Source organism: Parus major, chromosome 6 (genome assembly GCF_001522545.3).
Source record: "Parus major isolate Abel chromosome 6, Parus_major1.1, whole genome shotgun sequence".
In the NCBI taxonomy this organism is placed as follows: domain Eukaryota; kingdom Metazoa; phylum Chordata; class Aves; order Passeriformes; family Paridae; genus Parus; species Parus major.
Genome location: NC_031775.1, coordinates 33,783,376 through 33,792,563, shown reverse-complemented (window position 1 = coordinate 33,792,563; position 9,188 = coordinate 33,783,376). Strand labels below are relative to the sequence as shown.

Below are 9,188 nucleotides of genomic sequence, written 5' to 3'. Positions count from 1 at the left end.
TGTCCCTGTCACACTCCAGGTGCTGTCCCTGTCACACTCCAGGTGCTGTCCCTGTCACAGCCCGTGGGCTGGAGTGGGCCTGGCAGGTGTCCCATGCCGTGTCCTGGCTGGAATCGTGGGGATCTCCAGCTGTCCCTGCAGGATGGGCAGCTGCTCGAGAATGCTGGGGGTATCTGGGGCTCTGGGGAAGCTTTTCTGGGCCGTGTCTTGGGCAATCCATCCCAGCTGCCGCTCACCCTCTGCCTCGCAGGGCTGGCTCCCTTCCACTCCTTTTCCTAATGGCTGCATTTATCCACCAAACATTCCCTTTGTGCAGCTGCATTGTCAGGAATGAGGACAGAGTCATTTCTGCTTCTTGCCCTGCTCTGCATTGTGGACTTGCCTGAAAATGGATTAATTTAAGAATGCACTCTTGACTTGTTACCAAAGAGATGTTTATTCCTTCCCCAGGAACAGATGCACGAACGGAGAAGCACAAAAAGATAAAGATGTGTCTTGTGTCACTGACATTTTGTGGGGACACAGACACATTGATGCATTTCTGTAAAGAGGGGCGTTAGGAATGGTCTCTGCCTGTGCCAGGGGCACCGAGTGGCTGAGCCCAGCTGAGCCCAGCACGGGTTCTGGTGTTGGTTTGATTTGTTAGACCCCAGATGAGAGCGGTGTGGTGTGGTCAGGAGCTGGTGCTGTGGACACAGCGCTCCTGCCCATGGGCTGTGGGGCTCACTGTGCCCTCGGGCAGCCCCTGCTCCTGCCACGGGCTGCAGGAAGGGCCTCACCACTGCCATCCACTTCTCCCCCAAGAAATCACAGAACAAACATTTCCAGAGGGCCTGGAGCTGGTGCTGCTGAGTGTGGAGGTGATGCTGTTCCATTGCAGAAAACTGTTTATCATAATTACAGAGTACATGAAGTTTTCATCATATTCTCATTTATTATGCTGGGCTTCCATTTTCACTGTGGAGAAACAAGAGACAAATGACACCAGAATAACATGCAATACTCATTAAGGTACAACAGTCACAACCTAAAGTATAAGCCACCTAGAAATTAATGAGCCTCCAGCAATAATGTGGAATAAACCGACATCAGGAGAGAATGTTGCTCCGTGACTTGATGGCTGTTACCCAGAGGATTGTTTTCAGAGCAGTGCTACAACAATAACCATAATTTTAAAGGCAAATTGTTAGGGCTTTGCCGCTCAAAGAATTTATAAAATATGAAGTTATTTTTGCCTGGTTATTGAATGTACAACCAATTCAGCCTGCTCTAGGCAGGGGCTGGATCCTGCTGGTGGCGTGCATTGCTGTAGGTGGTTTATTATTATTATTAAGTTTGCACAAAGAAGGTTTTCCCTTATGTTTTGTACCTGGAAGGGTCCCTGGCAGCCGGAGCTGATGGGCTCTGCTCGCCCATGGGCACCGGAGGGGTCCAGACACAGAGAAGCAGCTCAGGTCACTCTGCCCACGAGTGCCCTTGCCGTGAGCTCTGGGGTGTGCAGAGTTCCGGCAACAGCTGATTTTCAGCTCTCACCGTAATTGTAACGACGGCGGAGAACAATCCTGGTAATTCCTGTGCATCGCTAATTGGGGGGTTTATCAGGCTAACGATAACCACCCATTATTGTGTCACCTCCTTGCGGCAGCGTGTCCTTGATGATATTATAGCGAGCACCATTAGCACTTGCAGATGGTTATTATCCAGGCTCCCAGCCGGCTGCGGTTCCCTGAAATCCCCAGAAATTCCCTTGGCTGGTTCGGCACGGGCTGAGCGGGACCGTGAGCCCATGAACGGCTCATCCTCATTAGCGGCGTGTCTGATAATGAGCAGAGGGCACACATCATTACAGCACACCTAGACACGCCATTAGTTCATTTAAAAATAGTCACCGTGAGAGCTAATTAGCTCTTTTCCAAGCAGTCACCTTGGTAATTAAGGTGTCATTAGCGGAGCTGAGGAGGCAGCCAGGGCCCCCAGCGGGCTCCGGGCTCTGTCCGGGGTATCCCCCCGGGCCACGGGTTCCTTCTTGTCACACATTCGCATTTCAGTGGTTTTCTGCGGACCCAAAGGGTTTTTTTTTCCCCTTCCCGAGCACGGGGATGTGCGGGGCAGTGAAAGCCTCCCTGGGCAGCAGCGGGACACGGGGCTGGAAGGGAACCCTGCGGGTGAGTGATGCCGCTCTCCGTGCGGGGCCAGCACACACTCGCACAGCTCCCAGACACGATTGTAGGAAAAGCTGTCCCTCCGGAACGCTCTCCGTGCCCCTGGTGCCCTGCAGGCGGCTGCGGCTCCAGCGGGCCGGAGCACAGCGCTGCTCCCCCAGCCGGGCCCGGCGCTGGGAGCGGGGATGCTGCTGGCTGTCCCCAAACCTGGGGATCGGGGCTGTTCGGGGGGCTGGGGGGCCGAGCGGAGCGACTCTGGGCTCCCAAAGCAGCGGGTGAGGATGTGGAACGCGTTCCTGACGGTTTTCTCCTCCCTGCCCCAGGTGTGCATCGTGCAGAAGAGGGACACGGAGAAGATGTATGCCATGAAGTACATGAACAAGCAGCAGTGCATCGAGAGGGACGAGGTGCGCAACGTCTTCAGAGAGCTGGAGATCCTGCAGGAGATCGAGCACGTCTTCCTGGTGAATCTCTGGTGAGCAGCTCCCTCCCCTGTGCCTCCAGCGCTCACACAGCCACACACCTGGTAATTCCAAGAGTTCCCATAACATTTTCAGCAGCAGATCACTGCAAGGAGTGACATTTCCAGTTGCTCAATAATGACTTCACTGTGTGTGCGCTGGCAGAAGTATCCTCATTACTGAGCAACGTTTTAGGGTCTAATTTTAAAAAACACTCTTAAAATCAGGTTGTAGTCTAACAAATAGCTTGAGTCATGGATGCCTGTGAATGTGTCCTGTCCAGGCAGTGCCAGCAGCAAAGGCTGCAGTCTGTCTCACCTGCCCTATGGCCACACCGACCCCTCAGCATCCCTTGGTGTGCTCTGCACCACGCTCGCTGGCCAAATGAAACATGTTCCTTTGGAGCTCAGACACATCATTACCGAATTTTGCAGGAAAAACTAATTCACAGTTTTAGGAAATAGAACATTATACCCTAAGGTCATTGGTCAGTTTGGGGTGAGCCCTAGGCCTTGGCACTGCTGCTCCAGGTGATGATCTGGCCTTCCTCAGCCTTGCTGCCCACTGAGGGGTCCCCTCCCACTCCAGCAGTGCTGGATGTGAGCCAGGCTGGCGGGGAGGGGGACACTTCTGAAAACTGAGGAAGTTTTATACCCAAAGTGATGGAAGTGGGTGATGTGTCACATTTATTTTGTTGATCCATTGCTCCAGAATAGCCAGTAGAGTTAATATTGATATTTTTCAGTTTCTTAGCAATTGTGAATGTTTTTCCTGACAAGCAATGAAGTTCTGGAGAGAACTTGCTCCCGCAGCAAACCCTTTCAGCTCATAGTTTTAGAATAAACCTATATTTAAGATGGGAGCAGAAGTGAGTGATTCATGAGTATTATACAATCCCACATAGTCTTTCCTTGGAACTGCAGTCACCAAATATAACAATGAGCGTTGTTTTGGTGTATCCCCACTGCTGTCAGTCTCCCGTGGGACCCACGGCAGATTTAGAGAGGCGGTTTACTCCATAGTAAATAGAAATCTCTTTTTCTGGTTTATCTGGTTAAATTAGCAGTTGTGTTTTCCAATTCATCTTCAAGATAGGGTGAGATATTTTAAGTAGGTTTTATGAGATTGTTTGCAGTTGAAAATGTGAAGTTTCTCTGAAGTGTCTGGCTGGCAGAGCCTGAGCTCTGTGCTGCTGGGCTGACATGGCACAGCTGCTCAGGGATGGGGGGAGCAGGGGGACACTACCTGGGATACTCATCTTTCCAGGGAAACATTGCTTAGTGGAGGAATTGATTTGAAAAACAAGCGAGCATCTTGAGCGGGACTTGCTTGATTGTGCAGGTGCAAGCAGCAAAGCTGCATCTTCAGTTTTGGGCCCATCACTGCAAGGACCTGGAGGGGCTGGAGCATGTCCAGGGCAGGGAATGGGGCTGGGAAGGGGCTGGAGAATTCCTGAAGGAGCTGGGAAGGGGCTGGAGAATTCCTGAGGAGCTGGGAAGGGGCTGGAGAATTCCTGAGGAGCTGGGAAGGGGCTCAGGCTGGAGCAAAGGAGGCTCAGGGGAATTTCTGGCTCTGCACAAGTCCCTGGCAGGAGGGGACAGCCGGGGGGATTTGGGATCTGCTGCCAGGAACAGGGACAGGAGGAGAGGGAACGGGCTCAGGATGGCCAGGGCAGGCTCAGGGGGGATATTGGGAAAAATTTTCTATCCAAAGGGCTGCCCAGCCCTGGAACAGCTGCTTGGGGCAGTGGTAGAGTCCCCATCTCTGGACGGATTTAAAAGCCACGTGGCTGTGGCAGCTGGGGATGTGGTCATGGGTGGCCTTGGCAGTGCTGGGAATGGCTGGACTCAGTGGTCTGAGAGAGCTTTTCTGGGGTTCTGTGCCCATAGTGGGGCCTTGTGCAGTTCTCCCAGGAGCTGTGTAATCAGGAGAGGGAAAAGCCTGGCTGGGTTTGTGGGTCTAGTGAGGCTCAGCCGCTCCCCACTCCCGCAGGTATTCCTTCCAGGACGAGGAGGACATGTTCATGGTGGTGGACCTGCTGCTGGGAGGTGACCTGCGCTATCACCTGCAGCAGAACGTTCAGTTCAGCGAGGAGACGGTCAAACTCTACATCTGTGAGATGGCGCTGGCCCTCGACTACCTGCGGAGTCAGCACATCATCCACAGGTAACCCACACTGCTGCTGCTGCCCTCGGGCTGCTGTCCTGCTGCTCCTGCTCCCCACCACTCACAGCGAGTCTGGTGCTCCACCGGGGGCCTGAACATTTCAGGGCAGGTGTTAAAGCCAGCCAGGGCTCCACACAAATACCCACAGAATTGTTATTCCTTCTCCTTGGGAATGAGGCCTGAACAAGTCTAATGCTTCCAGTTTTTTACCAAGTGGCCCAGGAAAAGACTATTCCTAGTCCATTATAAAGGGGCTTGCCTCATGTGAGAATATCTTTGTTTTATTTGTTCCTAATTTTTTGATAGATAAACAATTGCAGGATTTTTGTCATTGAGTCTCATCCCTGGTCTGGCTGAGATTCCATCTGCTGTAACCTTCCTTCTTTTCCCAGAGATGTAAAACCAGACAACATCCTCCTCGATGAACAAGGTAGGATCACTCTGCTCCTCTTTCTTTGCTCCCTCATTCATTCCAGGGACAGATTCTTTGTAGTCCTGGGTACTGGGCATCTTTTTACCTGTGGAAAGTGTGGGGAAAGCTGCTCTGGTTTTGCTGGATCATGTTTGGCTGAACATCCCTGTGCTTTTTAAGGTGGGGAGGATGACCCACCTGGCCTGTCCAGTGTGCTGTGGTCAGCACGGACAGGCAGCCCTAGTTCAGCCCTGGGAACCTGGAGCCATTGCAGTTCAGCAGCTGCAGTGATGGGAACTCCCATGTCGAGTGCAAGCTCCGTGGCAGGAGTGTGGAATGAAATGATCTTTTAAGTCCCTTCCAACCCAAACATTCTGTGGTTCTATGATAGCGTTTCCCTGGTGTCTTTCTCACTCCTGTAGCTTCTGGCCAGAGCAATTTGGCCAGTGCTGGGGATTACTGGCTAGCTCCAAGTGTGATTTAAAATCAACACCCAAAGCTCCCTACCCTTTAATCACCTGGCCAGCCCAAATCCTGGGAAACCTTTTATGGCTATTCCATAGGATCTGATCCTGACCTGCCCATGTCTGTGCTACCCTGTCTGATGGCAGAAGCTTATGAAACAAATGTGTTCTGACTCTGCATTGCCACTGCACTGCCATTAATCCCTTCTTTAAATGTGTCTTTATTTAAGGTCATGCCCATTTAACAGATTTTAATATTGCAACAATCATTAGGGACGGTGAAAGAGCGACAGCATTGGCTGGGACAAAGCCATACATGGGTAAGAAAATCGCTGCTCTCGTGCCTGTGTCACGTTTTGAGTGCTCAGCACACGCTGCCCCACGGGCCCTGCCTGGGGCAGGGGTGTCCAGGTAATGTAGGGCCTTGGTGCTCGTGCCCAGGTCCTCCAGCAGAGCCTGATTGTCTGACCAGGGGAATTTCCAGTGTGAAGACATCATGGTTGGCATGTCACCCCGTCCCATCCTCTGCATTACATCCTGTGCAGTCCCCTCCATCCCACCCTGCCCTTCTCATCCCACCCAGCCTCCTCCTCCTGCCCTCCCCACCCCGTCCTGCCCTCCCTCTCTGGCTCCAGCCTTGCCCTTGGTGTCTCTGGGGGTCCCGTGGTTGTGCTGTGCTGTGTTGGGAGGGCTGGCTCTGCAGGTGCAGCTCTCAGTTCCCAGTGAGGGCAGGCACACGGCTGCTGCTGCTGCTGTTCCCCCTCCTCACACAGCCTCCCCTCGGGCAGCAGGAAAACCACCGTGAGCGTTGTGCACTGACTGCCATGACATGCTGAATAGAGAACAACAAATAACCTGTTGCATGTTATCCCTTTCTGCTCAGCCCCAGAGATCTTCCACTCGTTCCTGAGCGGCGGGACGGGCTATTCCTTCGAGGTGGACTGGTGGTCTCTGGGAATCATGGCCTACGAGCTGCTGCGGGGCTGGGTAGGGCGCCGGCCATCCCGGCCCTCGCATCGTGTGCTCTGGCTGAGCAGGGAGAGGGGACTCCTCACCTGTGTGCTCTTGTCCCCAGAGGCCGTATGACATCCACTCCAACAACCCCGTGGAGTCTCTGGTGCAGCTCTTCAGCACGGTCAGCGTGCAGTACTCCTCAGCCTGGTCCAAGGAGATGGTCGCGCTGCTGCGGAAGGTGAATGCTCCTTCTGGGGTGCAGCTGGATGAATTGTTGGATGAATTGTCCTTCTGGGGTGGGTTTAGGTTGGATGGCAGTAAATGTGCAGGCAGGACTAGCTGGAAAATTATCTGCATATTAATAAACAATGAATAATAAGAGTAATAATAATCATAATATACAAAAGAGGCTGGGAGAGTTATGGATGTTAAACCCTGAAAAGAAAAGGCTCCAGTGAGATCTTAAAGCTCCTTCCAGGGCTAACGGGGTCCCAGGAGAGCTGGAGAGGGACTGGGGACAAGGGATGGAGGGACAGGACACAGGGAATGGCTCCCAGTGGCAGAGGGCAGGGCTGGATGGGATTTTGGGCAGGGATTGTTCCTGGCAGGGTGGGCAGGGGCTGGGATGGAATTCCCAGAGCAGCTGGGGCTGCCCCTGGATCCCTGGCAGTGCCCAAGGCCAGGCTGGACATTGGGGCTGGAGCAGCTGGGACAGGGGAAGGTGTCCCTGCCATGGCTGGGGTGGCACTGGAGGAGCTTACAGCCCAATCCAGTCTGGGACTCCATGATTAATTATGTGTGTTATGTGTTTATTATCCCTGTAATAAGATGCACAATGTTTGAGGCTGGCTTTGGTGTGACAGTCAGACTCCCAGCTGGGCTAGAACTGTGCCTTCCAGCATCCCAGCCTCTCCTCACCTGGCAGGGATGGCAGGGCAGGTGGAGCACGCTGCTGGGCTGCAGCACTGGCTGCTCCCTCTCCCTGCTCCTTTGGGGCTGTGAGAGCTGCTGGGGGTTCCAGCTCTATGGAATGCTCTGCTGCTTTCCTCATGCTGCTGCTGGAGAAAGCTGCGATGTGTTGGGGCAGCTGCTTTAGCCATGGCTTGCTTGAGAACTCTGAAAAGTAACTGGTGAGTTTGCTGTAGGAAAGATACAGCCAGTGCCGGCAGCAAGTGCCTCTGAACGAGTTAATGCAGCGCGGGTAATCTGCATAATTAGATTCAGTTTAATGAGGAGCAGCGTTGCTGGCAGAGGGGTTCGGCAGGTTCGCATTGCCATCTGCTGGGCAGCCAGGCTTCCAGGGAATCCAGCCTCTCACCGGGAATGTGCCAGCAGCCGGGAGGGGACCCCCACGTCCCCCCAGAGCGCTGGGGTACCTGCACAACATCTTCTTAGGTGTTTTTCCTGCAGTAAGTTATCTATTTCCCACAGCAGAAAGGCTCCTTGGCATGGCTGAACCACTGCAGCTGGCCCAGTGCCTTGTGTTCCTCCTCTGGCAGGAAAGCCCCTCTCTGCAATGCTTTATTACCGATGTTTTTCCCTCCCCAGCTGCTGACAGTGAATCCTGAGCATCGCTTCTCCTGCCTGGCCCACATCCAGGCCTCGGCTCAGCTGGCCGGCGTGGTCTGGAGCGACGTGTGCGAGAAGCGCGTGGAGCCGGGCTTCGTCCCCAACGTGAGTGGAGTGACCCGTGTCCCCATCCCGAGCAGGGGCTGCTCCCCAGGAACCGCTGGGAGAGCAGGGGTTTTCTAAGGGGGAATGATTTCTGAGTCTCTGCTGTGCCTGACGTGAGTCGTGTCGTGTGTCCTGGCAGAAGGGCCGCCTGCACTGCGACCCCACCTTCGAGCTGGAGGAGATGATCCTGGAGTCAAGGCCCCTGCACAAGAAGAAGAAGAGGCTCGCAAAGAACAAGTCAAGGGATAACAGCAAAGACAGCTCCCAGTCTGTATGTGCTGCCTGGGGTAACATCCAGCTGGGAAAAGGCTGGATCTGGGCGGGTATTGCAGCTGGTACAGCCACACTGTGCAGGACACGGGTTTATACTGATGAAAGCATTTGCCCATTGGAGTAATTTCAACAACCACATATTCCTCTTATGGAAGTTTGACCAAACTTTCACAGTAGTGAGTACTTTGGAAAGTGAAACAAGCAGCAGAGGTGTGGGCAGCCCGGTGTGCTCAGCCTCTGGCTCCACACAGCCCCAGGGCTGCATGAACCTTGGCATGAGGCAGCAGCTCCCTGTGTCTGTGGGCTGTGTGCTGGGCTCTGGCTGTGCTTTCTTTGGGCTGACAGCACTCCCAAAATCCAAACACACGGATAAATGCACTGTGTTCACACAGGAGCAGTGTGATCTGTGTTTTATGGAAAACCTCTGCTGTGGATGGCACAAGCCCCTGGTGAAAGCCACATGGCAACCAGCCCTGCTGCCTCCAGCTGTTGGGCTGAGGTTTGGGGGGTGGGGGCTCCTGAGCACAGCTGGGGGCTCCTGAACACAGCTGGGGGCTCCTGAACACAGCTGGAGGCTCCTGGACACATCTGGGGGCTCCTGAACACATCTGGGGGCTCCTGA

At 53.9% G+C, this 9,188-nt stretch overlaps 1 protein-coding gene across 1 annotated transcript in view; it reads left to right on the top strand.

Moving 5' to 3' along the window:
* Positions 1-9,181, top strand: part of STK32C (serine/threonine kinase 32C) — a 24,003-nt gene extending 14,822 nt beyond the window's left edge. Inside the window, exons 2-9 of the mRNA XM_033515803.1 lie at positions 2,486-2,637; positions 4,616-4,789; positions 5,182-5,219; positions 5,896-5,985; positions 6,549-6,652; positions 6,741-6,857; positions 8,168-8,293; positions 8,433-9,181. Coding sequence (XP_033371694.1) covers positions 2,519-2,637; positions 4,616-4,789; positions 5,182-5,219; positions 5,896-5,985; positions 6,549-6,652; positions 6,741-6,857; positions 8,168-8,293; positions 8,433-8,690 — 1,026 coding nt within the window. The 5' untranslated portion in view covers positions 2,486-2,518 and the 3' untranslated portion in view covers positions 8,691-9,181. The remainder of the gene's footprint in view (positions 1-2,485; positions 2,638-4,615; positions 4,790-5,181; positions 5,220-5,895; positions 5,986-6,548; positions 6,653-6,740; positions 6,858-8,167; positions 8,294-8,432) is intronic.
* Positions 9,182-9,188: the final 7 nt, after the last annotated feature.